General features: G+C 41.3%; 2 protein-coding genes across 7 annotated transcripts in view; one reads left to right on the forward strand and one right to left on the reverse strand.

Annotated features, from left to right (window-relative positions):
* The window catches only part of LOC6737519 (kin of IRRE-like protein 2), a 228,628-nt gene that overhangs the window by 144,323 nt on the left and 56,738 nt on the right, over positions 1 to 27,567 (forward strand). Inside the window, exon 7 of the mRNA XM_016171268.3 lies at positions 15,306 to 15,377. Within this exon, the coding sequence (XP_016031318.2) occupies positions 15,306 to 15,337 (32 nt within the window). The 3' untranslated portion in view covers positions 15,338 to 15,377. The remainder of the gene's footprint in view (positions 1 to 15,305; positions 15,378 to 27,567) is intronic.
* LOC6737527 (zwei Ig domain protein zig-8) overlaps positions 25,272 to 27,567 on the reverse strand; it is a 38,968-nt gene continuing 36,672 nt past the window's right edge. For all 6 annotated transcript variants that reach the window (XM_039293993.2, XM_039293991.2, XM_039293990.2 and 3 more), the window contains one exon: positions 25,272 to 27,516. In XM_039293993.2, coding sequence (XP_039149927.1) covers positions 27,179 to 27,516 — 338 coding nt within the window. In that variant the 3' untranslated portion in view covers positions 25,272 to 27,178. The remainder of the gene's footprint in view (positions 27,517 to 27,567) is intronic.

A 27,567-nucleotide genomic window follows, 5' to 3' on the forward strand; every position in this document is an offset into this window, starting at 1 on the left:
TCTTCCTCCTTGCCGTTTTTGTTGTATTTGTTTCTCGACCAGTTGGCTGTTTGTTTTGCACTTTTGAGCTGTGCCAAAGATTTGCATTTTCAATTTGTACTTCTTTCCCCGATTTAGCCTGATTCCCCTCCGATTTGATTGCGAGTGAGAGATAGAGATGAAGACGGATGGAGCAAGATTACGCTGGCAGGAAGGGTTCGCAAAATCCTGGGTCTGAGCCTTGACAAAGCGGCCACTTAACATTCAAATGTGGAAACAACATCAAATGCCGTGTTCAGAAATTCCACATTGTTATAGAAATCCGCAGGCTTACAGCACATTTGCCTTGGCATTGGATTCGATATGGCAGTTCCTCTTTGTTGCTGCTCATGTTTTGCCTTAGTTTGCATTTGAACCGGGCCTAATGGCATTCGTAAGTGGCATCTAAGCTGGGGCATTTTGTTTACTTGTCGCTCCAAGTTGGCTAAAAACGCTCTGGCCTCTTTCGCCATTTTCCCAACGTTTTTCTACCTTTCTTCCACCCCGACCTTTGGCCAATACAAATTGACATGTTATGCCAGAAATGATTGGGTAATTTCGAATGCGTATTTCAGCCATGATTCGAATGCCTGGGAGAAGTGGAAAAGTTGTTACTCGCATTTTCAGCATTTCTGCCCATGCAACCAAATGTGATTGTGTCAGTTTGTTTTGTGTTGTTGCGGGCTGCCACTTTGCTGCACTAAATTGCATTTAATTCTGAGATTTGCCCGTTGTGGCGGCTGCCTTTGGGTCTTTCCTCTACTTTCCCTTTTTTTTTTCCTCTTGGCCTTCACCCAAATAAACCAGCGAATGTTATGGCATGCGTGTGTGTGTGTTGGTTTGGCTGCCTGTGTTTGCCTAAAATTTATGTGTGAACACAATGCTCACCAACACCCACATAGCGCTACTGGATGCAGCGAAATGCAAAAGGAAAATATAAACACCCACACACGTACACACAATTTTTGCATATTTCCGAGCGGCTTTAAAAAATGCGCGGACTCGAAAGAATTAAAAAACTTGTATGGACACACAGTCACACGATTCTACATAATAAAAGTTGGCATAATTATACCCTGGGGAAAGATGGGCTGCGGTGATCCTGACTCTCTTTGGCAAAAAGCTTGTTTAACAATTTAAGCAGAGCATATAGTTTTTTCTTGTCAGCTATACAAACATTTTTTTAAGATTTCCGTATTTTTATTTAAATAAATTCATTTTATAATAAGATATAAGCTTTTAATTCAAAAGGTAAGCCTTATAATGTTGGTATTTATACAAAATTATATAGTTTAGTATTGATTACATAGTAGCTAATCATATAAACATTAACCAAATAGCTCTGACCAGTTTATTAAGCAATTTTTAAAGTGGAAAGGATGCAAAAATCGAAATATTAAAAGATTAAAATCATACTGTTTATTAACTTTGTGAAAAACTAAATAAATTACTCCATATATGAAAAAGTTTTGCAATATCTTAAATAATTAATAATAAATAATATTTTGTCAACATGCAAATAAGTTACATGTATATTGAATGATATGGTGAATTAATTATTTGCTACTTTGAACTTGGTTTTACATTAGCTGAGCGGAACCTAAACTGGAAGAAAAACCCGTTGTGTAAACATCTCATGAATTATTTAGAGTACTTTTCGCTTTCAATAAAGGTCATTCGCAGTTCGTACTTTTAAGCAGGACATTCATTTTTTATGAGTTGACGCAATGCAAATGAATAAGTTCTAGTTTTGGCCGCTGCCCTTCGGCTTTGTCCTCGGAAAATGGGAAATGCTTTACGACCTTCGAAGGCATAGAAAAGTGAAATTCCCCAGACAGACATTGCGTTTGTTTTGCGATTTGTGTGTTAGATCAGGAGTGTAACAACTTAATTAACTTAAATTCGAAGCGATAAGAAGGCGCAATGCGCCGAATTCCTTTTCATGTTTACGATTGCGAACCGAAAGCAGGGACTTTGAGTTTGACACATTTTCCTTCGCATGCAAGACACGGACAAGTTTTCCACGCCGGCGCTTAAAAAGTTCACCCCACCCCATTACAAGGCGGAAAAGTCTCGGGCACAGGATTTTCCCCATCAAAGCTGTTGAGTTGTGCAAAAGTCTGTGTCGGGGGATGGGTGGATTGAAAAGAGAGAGCCGAGTACTTTGACGAGATTTGCATAAAATTAGGGTTTGGGATTATTGTTAGCAGGATTCGGGGGACGTTGCGCGGAAATATTGAACTTTATGCGCATATTGATGGCTGGCAATTGCCAATCCTTTGACACGGTTCTGCATCTGAAGAGATTCCCGAAAACCTCAAGCGCCCTTAGCCCCCACCGGCCACGCCCCGTTTTCATTAGCAAATATTTGTGGTCCAAGTAGCTCGCTTTGAGTTATGGCCCAAACCCGGCTGCGACTTTGGCCTGGCCAATAAATCAACTCAGATAACCACACACTCGCACACACACACACTCGAGCATTGTGGCCATTCAATTTGATTATTCAATTGCAAAATTCTGACAGGCGAGCAGCGGCGCAGGAAATGCACACAGATGTATTGTCCAGATATCAGAGGATATATGCCCAGATACTCAACAGAAACACAAAGGCCACTGTTCCACCGATAATGACATCTAAAATGCAAAACGCATGCATAATTCCACTGCTGATCCCCGACTTCTGGTTCCTTTGATTGCTGCCGCACACAAATTTATGGGCCAGCCGGCCCAAGAAAGTTGTCTCTCTATTAAAAATAAATTATAGACACGGGGCGGGGCCAGAAAAATTGTATTTGCCTTGGCCAGCACAACCACCACGTTCGGGACCATAAATTTCCGCAAAACAAACTGACTTTGTGGCCGAAAAGGAGGTTAAAAGGAGGAGGAGGAGGAGAAGGAGGCGGGGCGGAGGTGAAGGCGAAGGCGGAGGCAACAGGTGCTGGCCAACGCGTGCTGGCCACATCTAGGAGTCCTGGCTGAAGGACTTCCGGCCAGAGGCTGCCCCGGTGGCTCCCTGTCTCCTGTTTAATGCATGCCCTTTTCACATAGATTCGGGACTGGCCCCGAGCCCAAAGCGATAAATCACAAAAAATGCTGCTCCTTTGCATTAAAATTTACAACCTACTAAACAAGACAGACGTCCAGAGTTGCCCACTTGACATGTGCACGCGCGGATTATATTTTCAGTTGTATGGAATGAGTGATGGCCCATAATACGGGCCATGTTCGCCTTGATGGCCAAGAGGCGGCGGCTTTAAGTCCCTGCTTTGGTGGCCTAATTAAGTCGGCCTTAAGTTCCCAGGAAGTTCACTGTCGAGCCAATTACACGCAAATCAACTGCGGCCCCAGTTGTCAGACAATTAGCGACTAAGGCGACTCAGCTGGCAAACCCGCAAAAGCGTCTTTCGGCCGTAATCAATTGAGCGATATTGAGTTATTAGGCCTCTCATGCTGGATTTTATGATGGTTCGCAGGGGGTGGTGAGGGGGAGTTGTGTTTTTGGGAAAGCCTCTGTGAGTGTGGTTACCCCCAAAGAACATTTAATGTGCTCTAATGCGAATGCCATTGACATCCGTTTCACTGGAAATTTAACCAGCAAACGTAGTTTGTCTGTACTTGAGTAATAACATAGATATTAATAAGGTGTTTTAAGTATTTAAGCTTACCCTTAATCATCTAAACGAGTTCAAATGAAATAGGCATCGGTGGTAAATTTGATGTACCCTTATTATTTCGTAGAAATATAATGTACTCCGTTCCACACTCCTTTCTTTCAGTGTAAGAGCCAACGAAAGTGAGCTTCAGTCTGAAGGCACTCAGCTGTTAAACGCGACAACGATGATGACAGCCATTTTTGGTAACAGAATGTTTGCTACAACTTTTCGCGGCCAATTTTGTGGCCCACTGACTGACAATGGGAAGTGGCAAATCCTGTCGCTGTCTCTTTCCTAAGAGCTGCCGCCGTCTCTTTCCACGCCCTTTTTTGCTATGTCAGTGACAATTAGAGGTTGTATAACAGCGTTGCAATCAGTCTATTTAAAAACATGGTAGACACCTGGAAAAATAAATAAAAAAAAGGTAATAAAAGGTTATAATTCAGGAAGAGGAAGGAACGAATGTGGAACGTTAGCTTTCGAATTAAATGGAATAAAAGTTGTTGTATTACAATTTCCATCGATACAATTTTGTATTGTGATTATTACATTGTCAATTAAATGTACTCTATGTCAAGTTCCCGTGCTCCGGAAAGTTTTCAATATGGAAGAGCTCTATCCCGAACTGTTAACCATTGCCGTAAGAACCGATTGGGTAGATTCCGAAATGATGACCGTGCGATGAGAATAAGCAAAAGGAAGTGGCCCAGTACGCTTAACTCCATTATGAGGCCTCCTTTGAGATCAAAAGCGTCCTTAACCAACACCATTCTCCACCGGCCAGAGCACACCGCCACTTTGCGGCCATGGCCATCGAGTGCAACTCGCACGTGGACTGCGCCCGACTGCTCTACGTGGTCAAGAACCTGACCCAGTTCATGCTGACCTGCAACTACGCTCGGGCTCCGGGTTGTGGACAGCCAATCTACCGCTTCCGATCCGTCGGATGCCAGGCGGGTCGCAACAACAAGAAGCACTCGTCCTTGGGCTCGCTCATGGAACTGTTTCGCTGCCTTTTTACGGGGCACCGCCACTCAAAATCGCACATTTAACGCATCTTGTTTGTCCATGGTTATCCGAAACCTGGCCATAAATGCCATACAACGATTCGCCGGGTTCCAGCTGGCCATGCAAAATTCAAACAACTCCGTCCGAATGGAATTTCTGCCAATTTCCTGTGACGAACCGAACCCGAGGTCCTTGGCGGGCTTGGCAGGATGTATCGATGGCGGTGCAATTACCTGCATAACAGCCAGGAAAAATACCGAAATACACTGCGCAAAAACATATATACAATTATAGTGCAATTTAAATAGATCAGTGATACAAAATTTTAATAATTGTGGTTACAAATTTTGGAATATAACGATATAAAGGAAATTTGCTTTATTATAGTTATATGTTCACATTTCAAAATTTTCGTTCAGTATAAATACTTTGTCCCGTAGAATAGGAAATGATAGTAAAAATGTCAGTTCCAGGCATTTTCATCAGCAGGTAAAAGTGGAAAAAAAATGGAAGCTAGATGATGCAATGCTCTTCATTATCGCAATCCCCACTTCCGCTTCCCCTTTATGGGGATAAACAACTTGATTAGGACAGCCCGCTGTTGCTGGGGCTCGTTTAATTTAATTTTATTTCTGCATAAACTTTATGGCTTGTTTAGGATTGGTATTTAATGGCCAATCGAGTGGCGTTCGGGTCATTAACCGACCAGCTGCAGTGCCAATGAGGGGGACTTTCCCAGAGAGTTTTCCCTTGCAAAGTGGATGCTGTTCACGAGCAGTATCATAAAAGCTAACTACCTCTTAGTGCCAACCGGAGTGCTGAACACGTGTTTTTCTTGCACCAGCTGATACTGGAGATAGTTAATTAAAAGCGCCACACCGATTGAATGGCTGAATGATGTTCATTAGCCGCGGGGCACGAAAACCCCTCCCTGGCAATGCCAATCCGATTAGTACTCTCCAGTGCACTGCCATTCCATTATTTTATGCGACTTCATTTGATTGAAATGCATAAGAGTTTGGCGGGTTGGATGATGGAGAGCGAGAAATCGACTTTTCCATTCCCAGATGGCAGCTGGTGGATTTGGCTTGGCTGCCGTTTAACTGGTTACCTTCATTTCGAGCACTTTCCATTCGCATGTCTGACACCTGGCGAGGGAAAAACTAAAAGTCACCACTTCCGCAGCACATAAATTTGAAGCGCTGCTCGTTTTTAAGGCTTCCTGAAAGCCAGCAAACAGAAAAAAGCTGCAAAAAATTCAACAAGCTGGGCTGAATAAAAAAACACCAGACGGTGTCCCTTTTTTATTTTTGGTCGTTTTCCTCTCGCATTGCATGCCAAATTGTTCATGTAGTTTGCCGTTTTTGTTTCGCCACAATTTGTTTTTCGTTGGTTCACCATTCACCACCCGCTTTTCACTTTTCCGTTTCCGTTTAAGCACTTGAACTTTAAGTTTTCGCCATCCCTTTTCCGGGCAACTATTTATCAAAGTTATGGCCAAGGATCTGGAATCTAGAGCAAATGTTTGGACCCGTCATGAACCCCTCGAATAAATATCTATTAAAGCTTTTCCAGTCCTTAGATGCAAGTGAAGATTTACGGGACGCCTGATAATGGTGCATTAGCGTGTAAAGCGTTTTCGATGCACTTCCCACGGAGACACTTCCGCTTTTCTTCCCTGCTTTTCTTCTCCTCCGTCCAAGGACCAAAGTCATTATCATTGTCAGCACGTAAAGCTTGCTCGCATGTTCAATATGTGTTCTGAGTGCCGGTATGAGTGTATGGGTGTGTTGGGTTTTCGCGGTATCCTTTTGCATAATGCCTTTGACCGCACTTTTTCTTTTGTCTCTATCTTTCTCTGTCTTTGTGTGTGCCACAACAGTCGCACTCACAACACACACACACACAGAAGCACCTTGTGGAATATGGTGTCCCGCCCCAAAAGGTAAATGCCACTTGAAAGTCTTTGCTTTTTATGCCCCTGAGCCACGGCTCTAAAAGGTGGGATAGAGTTTATTGGGCCAAAGTGCTAAAGCAACGAGGCTTTTAGCATTTTTGGCCTACATTTTTAACGAATCTGGTTCTCCCACATGCCATAGAAATGTTTACAAAATATATTGGTCAAGCCATTAGAAAATTAATGTTTGGCTGGCAGGGAATTTAAACAAAAAGGTTTTTGGGAAACTTAAAATGTATACTTATGCATATGTATGGAAATATTTCAAAACAGAAAATAAGGAATTAAATCCTTAAGATCTTTAAAAATCTCTCAATAAACTTTCTTAAGATAAATTTTTATTATTGATTTTTTGCTTAATATGGAATATATTAAAATAATATCAGCAAGACACAGTATAATTTCTGTAATTGTTCAATAAAAGGGATAAATCTCAGAGTTGATCTATGAGATACAAATCTTGTACCTGTCAGACATTAAGGACGACCCTGAAACCCATTTCCTCCAATTGCTAGACAACTGCTTCATCTGAACTTTCTCGGAATTTGCATTTATAGTTGTTTGGAAAAGTTGAGTTGCCACTTCTCGCGCCGCTTTTGAGCTTATCAGCTCATCGGGAATTGCCCCTGGGCTCTGCGAAGCCGCTGGAAATCGCTCCTGGCACTCATCATTCGGTTCTCGGTTATTTTTATTTTTATGACTTCAACTTCCCTTGGTAATGGAGCTCGGTTTACGTTTATTAGCATACTTCGCAGAGGCTTTGGCCGTGGCTCAAGGTGTGTTTAATGGCGGACATCTAGTTGCCACCGCCGGGCACTTTACGACTTCATTAGGAAGCCATTTACGAGTATGTGCCTCAGATGCTTTCCGACCGCCTCCACTCTATACATATATTCGTCCCTCGATTTAGATTCCCCTGCCTCCACCCATTGTGGGCCAGTATTGAAGGCCAATTGATTTGTTATAGACAGTGGCAACAAGAAGGGACGCTACTGGACGGGATATCGAACGTGAGCCAGGCTAAAATCTAATGAAATTTATGCAGACGCTGCATTGCAGCTAAACATGAATGGGGAACCTCGAGCTCTCACTCTCACTCACCTGACCATGTGGCGGCAACTTTCACCTGGCCTTTCCGCTGGCTTACAATATTTGTGTGTGAATACACAGTCAAAATTAATTGAAAAACATTTTAAAGAATTAAATTACGCAAGTACAAAAATATTTTGAAAGAAAATCGTTAAAAATATTGCAGATATTATTCATTTTTGGTTAACAATTTTTGTGTGCTAATATAGATCTATTAAATATACCTCATTAATTGCCTCTGTAAAAGTTATTTGCAGGTTGTTTGACTTTTCTAGAACTTTTTCTTTCTTCAATAATTGGTATTAGTAAAACTTTTTTTTATAATTTTATAAGCCATTTTCTCAGCTAATTACTGGGTTTTCCAACTTTTGTCAAGTGCATGCCTGACCTAGTTAACTGGCCGGGAAAGGAGAGGCAGACATGGTTTTTATGAACACCCTGGGAATGCCTTTGTCTCGGCTGTTGGCTTAGCTAAAACCCGACATCGATGGCCAGCTGGAGCCGGATTGGCGACCTGTTTTACCCCCTGACTCGAAATTCCAGCCCCGATCCGGGTTCAGCATGTGGAAGTAACAGTTTAGCGCTCGAACAGGCCCCAAGTTGCATGGCGTTGGCACTTTTTACTTTCGACCGAAAACTAGAGTCGGGCATAAGGGAAAGTTTCCCGTTTTCCTGGCGGCAGCCAAGTACAATTTGTGCTCGGTTTCGAAGAACAGAAGCATTAGAAGGAAAAACAAACATCTTAAAGTGCCCGGGAATGGAAGGGATGAGCATCCTGATACAAGGTGTCAGTCTCCTGGCAGACAGCCTGAAAGAAAGGAAGGAAGCTTTTTCAAAACGCCAAATGATAAATGCATTTTTAATGGAGCACCCGAGACGCTCCAAGGCGGAAAAGCGAGCATTTTCCGGCGGCAAGGCTTAGCGGTAAGCGTGAATGGCGCATAAGCTTTTCTGCCAGTCCTTTCTGGTTGGGCGGATGATTAAGCTAATGTTTCGCCTCCTTTAAACTCGGCGAATTCTTGTTTCAATTAACCGAAGCTAGCAGACAAACAAATTGCCTCCTGCTCCCCCCATTTTGCTTTTTGCTGGCAAACAAATGTTCGACACGTGTGTGTTTTAATAAATTGCCAGAATTTAACCTTTTGCCAGGGCAATTGCCTGGGCTTTTATTTGTGCAATCAGGCCGTAATGCATTGAACCCCTCTTTCCGACGCTCTGTGCAATTGTTTCCGTACATTCCACATTCCTAAGCGGCGTTTCCATTTAATCAATATTCCAAACACAAAGCCGGCACAAATGGAGATACAATAAAAAACACAGAAATTTCAATCCAAAATTGTGGCTAAACAAAAACTAAATGGTAAGCAGAAGCCAAGCGAAGGTCGAAAAAAAAAATGGTGGCGGGTGCGAGCGCCTAAAAGCATGGCACGCAAATTGAAAATAAATGCTAGCGAAACAAAAACGCCTCGCTGACCATTTTAATTTACTAAGTTTTGATGATGCACAAAAAGGGAGAGAACTCGAAAAAACATAGTCCGACCAGCCAGCACGTAAAGTTTGTATGTAGTTATGCCATACATAAAATCTACACACCAAAAATGGGGAAAGAGTTGTGAGCAGTGAAAATGAAAAATAGCTTACCGTGTGTGAAATGGGGATTTGCCTTAGATAGTTATTGATATTTGTACGGTCGGTGTGGTCTGGCCAGCACCTGAAAGCAATCAATTCATAATGCTGTGGAGTCGAGCCCCAGAAATGGCTATCCAATGACCAGAGCTGGGTGAATTTATGGCCACTGGAGAAGATAGAACCGCAGAGCAATGTCATTAACTCAAAGGCGAAAATGAACCGAAGAAACGAGGCGGTGCTGCCGAAAGTGGGGATCCAGGATAAATGAGCTGTTGATGGCCAGCCATAAGGATGCTGTACGGATAAGCTGTGAAATTGCTATAAAATTACTAACGAGTTGATTAGGTCACTAAAAGGAAAAAGCTTCTGTGCAAATTGAAATGGAGCAGGGGAGGATTTAGTACTTTCAGATGAAGATTTTTATTCAATATAAGGACTATAAGTTCAAGCCATTACTATAAGCACTTTGCGTAGATTCCTCAAAAATCATAAATATTTTTTCAGCATTAAGTAAAAAAACATAAAATAGTAGAAGTTCCACTTTAATACACCCTGTAATAAGCTTAATTTAAGCATTCGCGTCATGAAAACATAATGGAAATTTCAAAAGCCTTGGGCCAGAAAAACTTTAACCGAGAGCAGGTGGAAAACTATCTTTCAGCTTAACTTTTAATCTGTAGCCAACTATAGATAACGCTGAAATGGGATTCTTTTAAAGTTTAATTGAAAGAGCAAGAAGAAATTTAATATATTTTTTGCAACTCTTCTGCGAATGATAAAATCGCTCGTTTCTGTCATTTTTCTTATTGCCAGGACGCTTTTTACTCCGTGGGGCACTTTTCATTTGTTCGCCTTTCCACTTTTAGACTGGCAATTATGAATTTTTTACTCTGTCTTCTGTTTGATTATTGCTCATTTTGCCTGGACAAAGAACAATTTATTAATATAACTAAGCTGTTGAGACTTTTTTTTTTTCAATACAAAGTCAATAAATGTAGTTTTAATTGCAGTCAAAGCAAACAGCCTGAGGGGAAGGAACTGAATTGTCGATGGCACTGCATTCGCGACGTCAGTTATGCGTGTTGAGCGCAGACAAACAAAGCCGAAAAAAATAAAGTTCTATAGTGTGGTTTATTACTCACACGTTTTGCAGTCGCAGCAACCTTAATAGTTGAAACAAAAGGCTCTAAACAAAAGACTATGCGGCAGGCCCAATTGGATAAGGACTGGCCCACTCCGATCCATTCCCCATCTGCACCCTTTTCAGACTATTTTATACTATTCGCTCCATTGTTGCACTTGTCTGGCAAAGACAAAGGCCCCACAGAAGCGGCTAATGTGTTGCACTTTCCTTCGAGTCCTGCTCGTACTTTTCCCCGCGGTTCTTCTTGTTATTCTTGTTGTTTCCCCATCCAGGACTCAGACAATGCCCGCTCTATCTGCAATAAGGAAATGGTTGTGTTCTATATTTAGGCGGTGCCACGCCCTATTATCTCTACCCGTGCTGCAGCTGCCCATTGTTTATGCCACGCGCGTTGATTCAATAAATTCCAGGGCACGTGGATGTGTTTTCTGGGGTGAACATTTTATGCCACTCCACTGAGTCCGCAATAGGAAAAAAGTAATGATGGGAAAACTAAAAACTGTATGAATCATTGTATAAGTATTCATAAATCTCCACACATTAAACAACCATGAATTCCCTTTGTAGACTGTTAAATGAATTTGTATTACTTATCAATTCAGTAATTCTTTTAATAATAATATAATAATTTTAATGTATTGAAACTTTAATATAAGTTCTTAACAATGTGCCGATTTTAAGATGCGCTGTAAATTAGTTAGTTAATTAAATTGAAGTATAAGCTCGACCATTCACATTTATCGCACGCTTGATTAGCAAACCATTCGCATATTACGCTCACACCATTATTTCTCGCGATTATCCTTCGAGTAGCAAATTGCTGCTGCTGCAGGAGCTTCTCCTGCGTCCTGGAAACCGAGAAATAACGGGGAAAAAAGGAGCAAGCAGAAGACACAAAACGGGGTTAACTCGTGCACTTAACGGCAACTCGAGCGCCTCGAGGACGAGGACAACATTATAAATCCTTGGCAGGCATTTTGCAAGTGGCAGTCGCAACTTGTAACCAGTGGATAAACCCCCTTCCGGATTGCGCCGTTTCGCCAGCCAAGCAAAGCGCATTACCAAGAAATGTAAACGGTAGGGTTTTCTTTTTTCGGCGATGTTGTAAGACAGCTCACACACAACTCAATTTAGTCAGTTTTTAATGAGGAAACTCAGTATGCACTGTGCTTCTATTGCTGCCACCCAGTTGCTTCACTCTGCCAGTCATCCTACACATTATATCCTCTTACACTGGAAAAAATTTATAAATAAATGAACTGAAATTTAATTATAATACATTCAGAAATATTTTTTATAATATCCAAAACAAAGTGGCAAAAAAGGTTATTATAAATATAATTTTGTAGTTATATCACAAAATAGGGATTTTAATATTTTTAAGCCGTTCAAGGTGCATTTAAAAATGGTTTGTGTTTTTGTTATACAATGTTTGTTCAAGTGTAAGTACCATCCCATTTGCATTGGGTAAGCGGTTATGACTCTGACAGGAGTCGAGCTCCGATGCAGGGTTCCGGGTCCCTCAAAGGAATTCGCTTCGATGTCTGTCATGTCATTTATTACCGCTTCTCATGCGCCCCACACTCGCCACCACCCACTTACCGCCCACCGCCCCTTCCGGCCGCGCCCCCTTGGTATCCGTTTTGTTCAATCGTTAGACATTTCCGTTGCGCTGTCCCTTTTTAGTGCGACGCTCGGCTCGTCCTTTGTGTACGATATCCTGCGCCTGTCCAGCCCGTGTCCTGTTTTCTGCCAGCAAAGCCTTTCCGTGCTTCACTGTACAGTGAACACTGCGCTCCCACGGCGCTCCGTTGTTGCTGTAATCGCATAAAGATGCCCCAATAACACAACGCACAACATGGGAGGGGGGGAGTCCTTTGGGCTGCGCCAGCAATTTGTGGGTCAAATTGAATTTGTATTGTGCCTGGGCAGCGCAAAATTGATTGAAACATTTGCGTGAATTTATGTCCTTGAAATGATTGGCCAGCCGCATCTTTGAGAGTCCCGATTCCCGAGCACCAAGTCCCCGTGCCCGAATCCTTGCCAATCTGCCGGACTTGTTTGTCCTGTGCATTATTTATGGGATTAGTGGCCTCAGACCATTCGGCCAATGGCCACGTGCCAGGACCCAAGCCAAGGCCCAGGCCCAAACAGGCTCTGGCCTCAAAACTGATTAGGTTCAATGAAGTCCTGTCCTATGCATAGTGTTTCTGTCTCTGCTGGGCCGTTTTCTTAGAGGCAGCGTCAGGATGGCACTTCTTTTTTTTTTTGGCCAGCCGGCCTCATCTATTTTTCATGCACATCGCCCAGCAAAATAAAACAAATTTTCACTTTAATATGAGACCGAGTTGACCTTGGGTTGAGTTGAAAACTTGCGCACACTCATGCCAACTGCTGCTGTCTGTCGACCTGTCGGGGCAACAAGTTGTCTCGTGTATGTGGCTGGAAATCTGGCTAACAGACTGCAAAACAGCTAGCAGAATTACTGTGCAGGCGCTACACTGGCCAACAAAATTGCCAATAAAAAAAGTGTTTTGTAAAGCTGAACAATTGGGAAACAAATAACTAATAACTTTATTAACACAAAATAATTCAAAACTAATTTTCGTATTTTATAAAGTTTTATAGTGTATTTGTAAAGAAGAATGGAACATATTTTCACGATTTTCCTAGCCAGTGTAACGAAGCCAATGTCATGCTTGAACTTACATATATATTTTTTAATTTTGAAAATGACGTTACGCTTTTGTGCGCCCCGTTCCTGGGCAGACGGAGCAGAAGCACGTGGATTTGGTGAGGGTCTGGCAAATAGATTAATTCCTTAAGTGCCCAACGTGGCGTATGCGTAATGGGTGCAACGTTGAAAAGTAGGCTGCACCAGAATTTCAATTACAAAATGTCAGACGAGCCGCAGATAGCGAGCTTATCAAGATGTTGCCATGTGTATCCCTGTTGGTAACTGTGTGCAGTGCGTGTTGTATATGTGTTATCATTGGCATTGTAAAACAAGTCACTTAACACACAAACAGCATACACACACGCACACATATGTAAAAGGCAAAGAAGTTAAATTTGCTGCTTTTGTTGGCAGTTGTAAAACAATGGCCTGGAATTGTGTCTATTGTGTGTGTGTCTGCGTTGTATCTTGTATCTTTTTGTTAGCTCAAGTCAATTGTTCTGCATGTGTCGCACTTTCTCTGTATCTGTGTGAATCTCTGTGTGTGTGCGTTCTTATTTACGTGTTATCTGAGACCATTTTGCCCCGAGACACGCCCTCTGCTCGTTGTGTTGCCACATTCCATCGGTTGTTGCTGCTTTTGGCACTTGTCTGCCTATTGCGCACTGATTGTTAGCATAAATTGGCATAATTAAACAACGCTGCAAATGGGTATTAACTTGAATTCTACCAGATTTTGCAAATGCATTTGTTTACTAAAAAGATAAGTCTCTAACCGAAACTTTCGTGGCTTTGGTAAGGTTGTAGCTTACAATTGAAAAGAATATTGAAGTATAACTCAGATTTTTAAACAATTTTATTTTTTAATGGTAAAATTCTCCATCTGACAAATTAAGTATTTTATAGATGTAAAGGCACATTTCTTGCCTTCCTGAAAAGCTTCTTAAATGCCATAAATGCAATAAAAATATTTCGTTTTTAACTTCGATTTCCATTTCGGCCCTAGGCCCTTCTGTCCGAAATGGCGTAAACTTGTGTTTTCTTTCGACACGACCTTTACGCGTCTCCAGTCGTGCGAAAAAATAGGAAAAAAGTCTCTGCAACAGAGCGGGCACAACCAAATGAAGAAAAGCGTTATGTAATGGGCCAACGCGGCGTATACGCAATGGCGTATACGATGGCGACGGCGGCGTTGTCGCCTTGTTAGCTGGCCTTTTGCCGTTCATTTCCATTTTTCGTATGCACTGCTGACTGCCATTATTTGGCTTTAATTGCTGCATGCATTCCCTGCCCCCAGTGACTACGTGCTTTAATTAAAATACAATACGAGAGGAGAATTTCAAAGACAGAAATGCTGATGTGATAAGTGGCCGGCTTAAATTTCATAACTCGCGTATGGTAAACATCAATGCTGTGCATTGTCTCTGTCATAATTAAGCAAATTAACTGTAAATAAAAATTCAGTAATTGCGTGCGCCAATCAAAAAACAACTTGTTAAGTGCCACAGCAGAACATCGGGCCATAATTCCCACTTCCAACTGCGAAATGCCAACTGCCAAAAAGAGCTTATTTATGCGCATATGAACGGTTCGAAGGGAGTCGGACTTTCGCCGGCATTCGTAATTGGCTCACCTTTAATTTGATGAAAGCAGGTGGTGGGTGAGGCAGTGGGCAAAGTGTAATAAATAAATTAACATAAAACAAACACAAATTAATGAATGAATAAATGATTGCCAAGAAGGAGCGGCTCGACGCAAGACCATGGGCAAAAGCGTATAAATATTGTGCAGATTCTGTATAAATGGCAACTGTCTATCAACGTCAATTAATGGCCAAATGGCTAAGGCAATTTCCAATCATTTTTATTCTCTTTTTTGATAATTTCCTATTTGTTTCCTTCATTGGGCCCGTAATGAGGGCAGGCAAATCCTGTTCTGGCCAAATGTAAATTGTAAGCAAATCAATCAGCCAGCAGCAACAGCTGTTCATGATTTATTCACCCGGCGAAAGAGGAGTTGAAAATTTTAATAATATACAAAGACTGTTGTCAGTCCGTTGAATTGATTTTCTCTGAATTCCCGTTTAATGTTCTTTCATTTCCTTTACTTATTTATGCGCTGCCGGATCAGGACACATTTCGACACAATGCCAAAGGAACTGAAATATTTTGGAACGAGAAGAGCGGGTGTGGCCCTTTGAAGGTAAGTACATGTGTGTAACCTTGTCTTGGATAACGAAGGTACTCGGAATAATGTTTTGCAGATAACTTTAAGTAACTACTGACCTATCAATTATTAAAGTTGGTGAGAAGCATCGTCCAATTCGTCGCCCCACTTAAATGATTTTACCAGTCGAGTTGTAAATTTTAATTAAACGCACTTTACTGTCAAACTCGGACAAGAGTATCTGCATTATTTATGGCAGCTGGCACTCAAACTGCCAATTGCGAAAAGTAGAGTTCCTTCGCGCGCAGTACAATAAATAAAAGCCTTGGCCTCCCAGCGGAAATAATTAACACGAAAGGCAAGGAAAATAACTTGGTTAGCAGTTTTGCTCCTCTTTTGCGATGCTGTAGTTCGCGATGATGATGAGAACGATAATGACGAGGCCTTTGTCAGCAGTTTTTCCAGCAGGCAGTTGTAATGAATTAATTGATTTGCGGTTGCCGTGGCAAAGGTGAATGAAATATTAAAGTCAACTTTTTCCACGGCGATGGTATGCTGGAAAAGGTGGAAAGTGGCAACTGTCAGTGGCATCTGTCGCAGCTCGATTTGCATTTATACATTGGCCGTTGCAAATGGTGGCTCGTATATTTAATCGTCCATACGGGGCGCTCTTCCAGTGTCACCGGGCTCTCATTAAGGACCCTCGCACACACACTTACACACTCACACTCATTCGCTGTCCTGCAGTCCTGGTAATGTGCAATTAAAGTAATTTAATTTATTATTTGCCATTGATCAGCAAACTTCAGCGGCATAAATCATTGAGCAATGGCCTGTTTTTCTGTAGTTATGTTGCATTTTATTAAAATGCTGACAGAACACATTAAGTCGAGTCCTTGCGGGGATGATAGTGTAAAATCGGGAACATTTGCTTATTGAAGGGGATTTAACCAGCACAATCCTTGAAAATATCCTAGCTATTTTCGCCCCTTTCAATTTGCGTTAAGTGCTGCTGCTGCTGCCGGGCCAGCAGCCAAGTGTATAGTAAATGCAATTAAACATGCTTCCCGAATTTGGTTAAAACCCTTTGGCACCCTTAGCGTATTCCCGCTTCGCATAATCTTAATACCCTTCCACTCATTAATTCGCTTGTCGCTATATCCGATTAATTACGCCCCCTACCCGAATGGCAGGTAAAATGAGTTATGCTCCAGCAACAACCTCAAATTATGTTTTGCGGAAATTTATGAGTGGGCCAGGCCAATTCAGGCCGGGATCTGCTCACCTATGTATGGTATATATACTGTATTTTACTGGATCGTGTAATTACATTTTTTAATAAGCAGTTAGCATAACGAGGACATCAACTAATCGCCGCTTAACATCTTGGCTTACAAAGTTAAATAACATTTTGTTACCTTTTCCGTTTAATAACTTAATGCGGACACACATCCCGTCTTGCAGGTTACAGGTTTGTTCTAGCCAAATTTAATAAGCTTAATGCGTCTGCCTGCGAACTTAGATGAATTTCCCAAGATATGCTGGGCGCACCCTCCTAAAAAAGAACACCCTCTACACACAGACACTCGTACGCACATGCGAGTGACTTGTGCGCCCAGCAAATGCAATTAATTATAATTTTTAATTAGCTCGCCAGCAGCCACCCATCCACAAATCCACCCACTTCCCCACAACAACAAAGGCGAAGAAAGCTGCAAAAATTCTACTTCATATTGCCGACGCATGACGCGCCTCGACACGCGATTAATAAAAGGGGCCAAGCGGCAAGTCAAGTGCTGGGTGGTGGGTGGTGGGTGGTGAAAGGTGGGCGTTGGCTTGTGACCGGGAGGGGGCGTGGCCGGCATAAGCGACAGAAACAGCGACAGCAAGTGAAAGGTATTTAGTCACGCGGAAAGAAATGTTTACTTTTATTAGCCGGGCGACCGGATTAAGTTGGGCGGAGTGAAAAATGCTGGATGAACGCGGGGGGTAAGCTGAAAATTGGGAGAGTTGTCCTTTGGGTGGACCTTTCTTAGTTTCTAGAAACTGGGAAAAATCATAGTAAGAAGCAAGCTATCAATATATTACATGTTATTGGTTTCATTGGAAGTAAATAGTCAAAAGTCTTTGGCATAAAAACGGCTTTAATTGTCTGCGAAAACGTATTACTCATACGCAGTGTGGTTATTGGATATTTAATAAGGGCATATATTCATTTGAATAAATGTTAACTGCCAAGTTAACTGTCGGACAACATTTTAATTACTAAGTGTATTACCCACATGACTTTGACTTTCATTACCAATTAATTATCTGACGACTGACAAATAATAATATCTTTAAATCCTTTTCGATAAGCTATAAATTAAACTGGTTGGTTCAACATTGGATAAGAGATTACAAGCACTCTTTAATTTCCCATTAACTGTAATGGAATTAGGGTTTTCCCGAGAATTACCTCAATAAAGTCCACCCTATTAGCCATACATGCCTTTGCAAGCTGAATGTGGATTAGCCACGCCCCCCTTTTTTGGGCACTCAATGCGTTGTTTACGTGCGAATGTGAAATACTCATTTCTATTTCGCTGTTGTTTATGATTGTGAAACGGTGGCGGGAAGGATGATGAAAGCAGAACGTGGCCAGCACGTGGGTAGAGTAAGCTAAGACCCCTGCAATCCATCAGCCACAATGGCTTTAATCCCGCCGCAGGGCTCCCTGCCTGTTTGTGAGTTGGATCCGTTTAAGGCGTTCCGTTGGAGGTCTATGAATCCACGGCCGCACAGATATAGAGATACAGCTCCAAGGTCATCGGTCGCCGTGCTCGGAGCAGCTGCTAAGGCGCAAATTAGATTTGGCTGAGCCAACCGTGCGCCGAGACAAAGCCGCCAGAGCCATGACAGATCAGGGCCAAAAGGACTAAGTGCGACAGGGGGATGCGTAAATTGAGAACACGGCGAAAACAAAAGATAATTTGCAGCTCGCTACTAATCTGTATTACATTTGTGCTCATTAAATCAAATAAATGTCATCTGCTTTATGATGTTTGGATTATAATTGTAATTGTATCAAATAATAAAATACCAACTGCGTTCAATGAAACAGTATAAGCCAATTTTGCTAATTAGAAATAAATTCATAAAATCACAAACGTTATTTAATCAAAATAAAATATTATTCCTAAGCTATTATGCATGCAATTTTCTATCCAAAAATGTTTGTTTGACTAAAATAGTTATTATTTGATATAAGAAATATAAGGCAGCTACCAAACTTTATTATTGGTGAGAAAGGACAATAACGGGCTTTATGAAAATCTTTGAAAATTTGCTGCAGTGCCGAAGTGAGGCTGTCAGGCAGCGAAGGCAAAATTAGAGACTCGAAGACTTTGTCTCGTTGTTTGTTGCTAATTAGGCAAAAATTACATTTTAAAAGGCTGTCGAGCGTAAAATGGAAAAAGTTCCCGACCAGAACTCGACTCCTCTTAGTCGTCCTTATTTTGCTCCTGCATTTTTGCCATTTTACCGCCTGCAGCTGGAGGGAGGTCATCCACTGCGAGGAGTGGCACATATAACTTTTAGTGGCCCTGCCGTCGCCAGAGTGGCATTATAATGACTATGACACAAACGTGACGTTGCAGATGCTTGTGCCAGCACGCCAGGACATCAGGCGCTGCATCCCTGGCCACTGCAGACGCGGAGGTTCAGGGTCAACTTCGTGGGTCACAAACTTGCCGCTGCCCAAGCCAACAAATTGCGGCCACTTCTCAGCACCGGAATTTATGCTATTCATAAGTTGGGAATGTGGCAAACAATTTGCATGCACTTCACACACTGGCACACACAAAAACACGACGCATATCACACCTAACCGCAGCTAATTTAATTGAGTTGAGCGATAAATTTAATTCATAAAATCACACCGCCAACATCGTCATTAGCGCCGATTGCAAAAAGTTCAAATTTAAATTGCAACAAATTGAGTTTGGCCCCCAAAGGCCGCCAGCTGAAAATACAATTTGATGAAATATATTTGTATTTCAATTTTTTTGACACAATTAGCGGGTTGTTCGGGCTTGTGCAGGGGAATTTCTCCGTTATTTATTAAGGCCCGCAGAAAAAGTGAATATATGTGAATTTATGCGCGAAACCCATTCTACTTTATGCCCACTAAGCCAATAAAAATTCGCACAAAAACGGCATGACAGGCCGCCGAAAATGTCAGTGGCCCATCAAAAGGGATTGACACCAAACTCTGGGGACAGGACTTGTATATATATATACATATATGAGGCACAAGGATTGGGAATAGAAAGAAGGCAGCTATTTGCGGCATATTTTACACGCTTTTCTACCACGTTTACACGCACGAGCCAGGACGAAGGACCTTGCTTCACTCTATGGCCATCCTTTTCGCCAGGGGAATACGGGGCAAATAGATAGAGAGGCGGCCAAAGCATTTGATGTGTGTGTGCACATACATATCAAGTGAAAACATTTACACATGTTTGATTTATGGGTCAAGTGTGTGATAAAACTACAAAAGCAGTCTGAAAGGCAGCGAGAAAAGCGAGGAAAGCGAGGGCAGCGAGCTGAAATCAGAGTAAATCATGCAAAATACAAACGAAAGATGAGAATATGCCGGCATGCCGTATGGCAAAATTATGCAGTCACAAGGATGTGCGAAAAGTCGCAACTCGAGCGTCGGGCGACGCGCAAAAGTATGCAATAAATGTGACAAAAGGAGTGAGGAGGACATCACTGCCGTCGAGAATTCCACATTCTCCGCACTTCTCCGCGCAGCCATAAAAATTGTATTTCAGTTAAGTGCCCGGCAATTGGACACTGTCCGCCTTGGAAAAGGACCGGCTTAAATGGCATTAAATGCACACCAGGGTCGGGGGATTTTTCATCCGAGCTGACAGCTCATAATTCGAACCAAAGCGGAGGGATAATGAAAGGATGTGCAGGCAGGCATAAGTGAATTCAACTGATTGGGATTTATTGTAATAAGATTTTTCATTTATTTTCAGCAACTTAGATGCGAATAAACTGAGCACATAAGCTTGTACTTCTATTATAATAATATACAGGGAATAAGACAATGTATAACAATTAAGTAAACAATACTGATTATTTATTTTTGACTTAGTTTGTAGCTGATATAGCTTATGTTCATTATGTTGTCAAAAGTGTTCTGCGCTACAATCAAGATATAATCCAGCCAGTTTTGGCGATGTTATAAGTCATTGTCTCGGAATTGGTAGCTCCCCCGCCCACACAACCTCCTTAATTTAATGGGTCACACACACACATGGACACATACTCACACACACACACACACACTGTGCAGATGGGTAATTGCATTTGATGCCAACTGAAATTGAGCAAGAACGACAGTTGCCAGCAAATCGAGTTATCTTGTGGCTTAGTGGAGATCAGATGGCCATATGGATTAACGATTATGACAACGTTCGTGTAACCGTGAAGGCAATAGAAAGAGAATTCCTCTGTAATTTGCAGTCACAGCTCCTAATGAAATTGCAAACTGCAAACGAGATGAAGAAATATGCGAAAAGTAAACAATTTGCATCCAAACAAAATGGGAAAAATAATTATTTACAGAGCAATTTGAGTGCAGCTCTGGCTAGAATAAACAGGGAAAGACAGTCGGGCCTAATTTATGTGAACGGAATGCCAAAAATTCCATTTGAGACAAAAGCCAGAGAGCCAGAGAAACAAAATGCGAAAATGACAAATTGCATTAGGAGGACCTTTTGCATGGGGCTTTTGGTTTTCAGTGGGAGTGTTGACCACAAAAATGACAGCCCAAAGTGGGCTCACCGAGTGAGCAACAAATTCGGACCAGCTCTCGGTTATCCATTTATGGAGACAGCGCCAACAATGTCCCACATATTCAAAAAGCAATTCTCGGCTAAAACGGACTCACACACACACACACACACTCACAATCAGATACACATACCAAAGCAGAGAGGGTAAACCACAAGAACACATACAGAAAAATTATAAAATGAAATTCCAGCCAAACAAAACAAACAGTCAGCTAGAACGGGAACCCATTTAAACCGATTTCCTAATCAAAGCCGTATTACTTCCCCAGCCCAAAAACCGCAAAATCCATACGTATCCGCCATGTAACCCCAACTAAACCCATTTTTTCGTCCCTCCCGCACAAGTGCAAAATTTAATTATGAGCTAGGGAAATGTTTCCTATTTTTTGTATTTTGTTGCCGTCAACAGCGTGGCGTAAAATGTAATTAATTTGCTATTTTTAAAGCACAAAAATGAGAAATTTGAGTGAAAAACTGGCGCCAAAACAATTGCCAAGGGAAACGCACTCATAACCCCATCTTTTCCCTGGCGAATAACCACAGAAATTTCATTACATATGTAAACAATATAGCCAACAAATTTGGTTTCCCTTTTTTCTTCATTGTTCCAGTTTAAAAGGCAAAAATTAAGGGAATGTCGAAGTAATTATACTTATTAATGACATGGTTTGTAAGCACTAATGAGGGCAAAAATAAACTGCGTGACTTTGTAGGAAAAAAAGTTGGAAACTTGAACAATATTAAAGTAATATTTAAGTCGTATGAAATCAATGAGTAAAATTGGCAGAGGAATGCCTTTCACTCGTCACTATGCTGCTATTTAAATTACCCATTGGCATTTGCCTTGAGAATGCCACAAATACGCCGATTGGTCGAGGGGATCAGCATCAGCATGAAAATCAGTAAAATAATGTACAATATTCCGGCTGGCAGTTGGAGGACAATATTCGACAGGACTTTGGCCCTGCCAGGACTCACAGCAATGCCAATAAATTATGCACTGGATTTTGGCAAGGACAGAAACACCAGTCTGTGTGTTTAAAGCCTTAGCCGTTTGATTTATGTTCGATGAGCGAATTTAAATTGCAACTTCAGTTGCAGACGAAGAAACGTGTGTCTGAGTCAAATAAAATCAAATCATACTTTCGCATTAAAAATGTACGCGGCAATATTAAGGCTCTCCACAGGAGACATACAACACATAAAAGGCGAACGTGTTTCTGTTTATGCTGGCTTTTATTTTTTTTGTTTTCGCCTCCGAAAGTGAAGTGAAATTCCTGGCCATATTGCCAGACTTTTTACAAAACATTTATGTTGATCCTGCCAGGAGCGTAGTGTCCTTTTAGGCGGCGCTGGAATGCGACACAGGGAAAATTACGTTGACAAATGAAAATGTCACAATGATGATAATTTATTTTCCCTTTTGTCGATTGCCTTTCCTTGGACCCAACTGTGTGCCACATTCCCCAGGCATTCCAACTTTCATCTGCACTCCGGCCGACATCTGTGACCCGAGCTATGCGCAATTAAAGGTAATATCCGACAATTGCTTTGCCGCTTTTTGGGGAAGATTCCTATATAAATGATCATGGGGACTCTTTAAAAACTTGCAAAGTTGCCCAAAGTTTTTACTTGAAAAAAGCTATGAAAACAGTTTATTTTACCATTTAAAAAGTGTAAATTGCACTCAGCAGATAATCTAGTATTAATAAATTAGTAGTTTGTTATTAACGTAATGCTTTTATTCAATATCCTAAGGCTAATTCGCTATAACGCTATTAAATATATATTTATTACTTTTTTTCATTTTTAGTAATGAACATCAATACATTGCACTATGGTCCAGAATTCGTTTTTTTTGGCATAAAGTCTAAATTTTTATGTCAATATATCGTCCTCTAGCAATTATTTTCTAATAGAAAATTGATCATATAAATAAAAACCAAAAACAAAATTGACCGAAAGCTTCACTAAATCGTTTTATGAGCTTTTAAAGTTGAAGTGTTAAAAAGCTGATTGAGAGAATGCAATTTCCGAAAAATTACTTGCTTACTTTTGCATGTGGTATGATCGTTAATACGCATCCAAAAATTATAGTAAAATATGGAAAATAAATGCCAAGGTATGATGTTTTTAACTTATTTAGGTAATATATGTATAGTTGTACTGTTTTTATGTTGTGTGACATCCAATTTATGTGTATTTTAACAGAAAATTCTAACGTGTCCCCTGTGTTTCGTGGAGTATAACTAATTTTCTGACAATTTCTGACAAAAGTTAAAAACGTCAGTTTGTACCTTTAACTATTGTATTTCACGGTAAAGTAATATCTTTTGCCCATTTTTGCTCGTTTTCTTAAAAATTTGATTTTATATAGGCAATTTTGAGTTCAGACATAGCGACCTCCTGGACATTTGGAGGCGTAACAATAGGCAAATAAGTTATGTTTCAGATTACGTTTATTCCGCAATCAACAACAATAATCAGGAAGCGAAACAGACAGAAGATATTGACAAAAAAAAAGAAAATTTTGAATTATTTATTAAAAAAAAACTGCCCGAGTGTAACAGATAACTAGACCGATTTATTTCCAAACATACCAAGTGGATGGCGACAAAGAAAACTATTCTTGTTAGAGATTTTGAAAACTCCACGACGCCGAAGCAAATGGGACGCCGAAACTTATCTTACCAAAATGCAGGAGAAAGATTAAAAAGGAAACTGAAAATACGAGTGAAGCCCGGAATAAGCTTTACAAAAGGGATCGACTATCACATGCAAGGAAAAATAGTCGGATCAATAGGATGAGTGATATTTTCCACAGAGCGATTGATAACTCGGACCCACTATTATCAACAATTAGTTTAAAAGAAAGAGAGAGAAAAAATAGGAAAAACCACTTCCGAAGGCAGTAATAAGTCTTTTGGAAATACAGTATAATTTTAAACCTGATCCATGAGACAAAATATTGGATTCACAATCTGATTCTGATTCGAGTTCAGATTCGGAAATTTAAAATGTAGAACTAGAAAAAGAAGAGGGCGATTATTTTTAAAACAACAATATACACGACTTTAAAAAAAAAAAAAAAAAAAATTATATTTCGTTGACTCCTGAGTCATACCAGTAGTTAATATGGGAGGCAAGAGAGGGCGTGGTCGCACAGACTTCAAATTTTCTGTGCAAACTATTTGTGATTTAACAACAAAATGTACAAAGTTTCAAGTCTGTAGCTCAATTTTTAGACTTTATGCCAAAAAAATCGAATTCTGGACCACAGTGCATTGCCTGCAACTTGGTTTAATGCATTAATCCATTAATTCTTGTTCCGTAAATATGAAAGTGTACAGCTTTCCCTGCAGATTATCCAACTTATCGACTCGTGCAGTCCATCCATCTTGCACACGAGGCTTTGGTCCCAAAACCAGAGTATTCCAATCATCGTCGTCATCATCTCGGGTAATACTGTCTTTCCGCCGAGAAGTGTGGGAACTTTCCGCTTCATGAGCCTCATGCGCCTTATGCGCTCCTTACGCTTTCCACTCGATGGATTCGGGGGAAAAGTGGGTGAAGGAGAGGTCCTCGGTTGACGCGTTGTGCGCTATTAAACTTTTTGGCATGATATTACGGGCCAGGACAAACACACCCACACACATACATACTTACTTGTCATATAATAAACTTTTATGTTAACGGCTTTTGATGTCTTACCAAAGCGCAAACAGAGTCCTGCCACACATGGCCCAGAGCTAGTCGTAGGGCAGCTGCCAGCCAGGCACTTAATGCCCATTCTTCTTGCCATCAGTTTTCGTGGTCGGTCCTGTTTTTTGCATTGCGGCTTTATTAGGCTGAAAAATGGAAAATGGCGCCCCCGAAAAGAGCGAAGAAAACTTGCAGTCTCCCGTGGTTCTTCCCCTCGGAAAATTCCTTTGTCTGTCGACTTGTGCGTGTGGCCCATTAAAATTCCCAGGCCAAATGCATGAATGGCAATGGAAAATATTTGCATAAATCTTACCAGGATTCGGCTCAGCATGTGGCAACTGCTCGCTGGATCCCAAAAATCAGAGAAAAGACAGGCTTTTGTTATACATATTTATCATTGGATGGTAATAACTAAAAAAACTTTATTGAAATTTTTCATTCCGATTTTCATGTTTACGTGGCTACTCGCTTAAAAATTAAAAACAATTTCATAATCTTTATAATGCGTTGCCATTTTGTTTGCAACAAAAGTCAACAGAGTTTGTTTTTGTTTCCGCTTTCTGCTTTTCGGCTTCTGTTATAATACTCGCTATTTTTCCCCTTATTATGCTTATAACATATATTTCATTTTATTTGCTTAATTGCAATTATATTCATGGTTTTTTCCTGTCCCTTTTATGGCAACATTAATTTACCCATTAAACATTCATTTACATGTCGCGACTAATTTTGCATGCGTTGGGTTTACATTTTTAATATCGATACATCCATATACGTATATAAATCCATATCTATATATATATTCATGTCCGATTTGCGAGCACTGTGCATTCTTATGTTTGTGTTTTCGTATATGTAATGTATGACTACCACACGAATACTTGAGTACAATTTATAGTTTATTCATATGGTATATATGCAGGTTTATTTACAATTTTGATCAGTTAAACTCGGCCCCATTTACCGGCCGTGGAACCCATACATTTTTAAATGTGGCACAGGAAGACGAGCCCGGTTTCCCGGCCAAAGTCCTTCAAGACGAACCCGAACCCAACGTGAACACATTCGACGGCCTCGGACCGAAATGGAAATGCAAATATTTTGTTGACAAGAGTGAAAAGTGACTTGCCAGTTGTGTCTTCGTCCTCGTCTTTTGCCCCTTTTTTCCGGTGGGACAGGCCATATAAATGCAACCGGACATGCCGAACTGAGTGGCTCTAAATTTCCCCGGACTCGGAGAGCAATGAACTCACAGCAATTGCTTGGAGTTGCTAGATGGTAAATGGGAACAGGAACTGCCCACATGACTTGGAGAAATTCGAAATTCTTCTAAATAAATTGCCAGCCCGAAAAGTCGCACTTCAAACTGAAGCGGGTTTTTGGCAGGAATTTCTCATGCATTCTCCGAGTTCCCATAGATTATTGAGGGAGACCATGGGACATGTAAAGTTGTTAAAAAATTAGTTTAGGAACCTTCGAAGAAGTTCGTGTCGAATCAGTTAGCTAGTTTGTATCTCTAAGTATGTACATTGCTTAAACTCTAGGCTATACAGGGTAACCCAAGGGCAACACACAGATAAATCCAGAACGAATCCCAATAGTATTTACAACGATCTGAGTAAACTTTCGCTACGTATGTATATACTTAAGTTACTAATGGGGGTCCTTCAGAAATCCGAAGATATTCAAAAACAGTAGTCAAGTGCTACACTATATACAAATTACGTTTCTTTTGCCTTATAGCTATAGAACAAATTATGCGGTACCTTAGGTCATAGACACTTTAATGACTGTTTTCAAATCTCTACTAGCTCCAAAACACCCCTGTTCTCCATTTTCTTTATTATTTATTTAAACTTCTAGCCATGGCTCTACAAGCAAACCACTTGAATATAGTTCTCTAATTTGATGATTCGTTCGAAATGCTTTCCATTTAGCTAGTTTCGCTAGTGTGCTGGCAATTTACGTGAGAAGTTTATGTACATGGCTCCGATTTCCGCCTAACTAACTAATCCCCAGCCCACTTAATTAGAAACACGCTTACTTACAACTTGCCAAGGAGCAGGAGAAGCAGCTCCAGGAGCAGCGTCGCGGCTCCTTCCATCATTAGCATAATTAGTTGGTTTTTCAGATAGGTATTACATGCAGCTCGAGTGGAAGGACCTCAGATGCTGCTGCTCCTGCTTCTGCTCCCGTTGCTCCTGTAACTTCGAGTATAAATCATTTCAGCTGCACTCGGGGGCTGCATTGGCGGTGGAATTCCAACTGGGCGACATTAATTTATCACCGTGCATTCCGGCTGCCATTATTGACACGCTCCGCGGACGTCGTCGAGGGTACCTTGGGGTCAAGCAGGGAACTTGTGAGCGGTTTCTCCCGTATCTCCCTGACTCGAGTGGGCACTCCTCCTGCGGGCGATCCTCCTCCAGGACATCCACCTCCTCCACCTGCGCCACCACTCTGCAGCAGCAGCGAGGAGCAGGCCTCCAACAATACAAGTGCTGCCACCATTGTGCTAATTACCCTGACCGCCTGCGTGGCCTGGCCAAAGTGACACGACCAACAGGCCAGGGCAACGGCGGCCGGTGCCGCGTTCGTTTGCATCGCCTCGGGTCGCTCGCCTGTGCGGGAAATGGAAAATGGGGAATGGAAAATGGAAAATGTTTAGTGGA

The sequence above is a fragment of the Drosophila simulans genome, chromosome 3L (assembly GCF_016746395.2).
Source record: "Drosophila simulans strain w501 chromosome 3L, Prin_Dsim_3.1, whole genome shotgun sequence".
Taxonomy (NCBI): Eukaryota; Metazoa; Arthropoda; class Insecta; order Diptera; family Drosophilidae; genus Drosophila; species Drosophila simulans.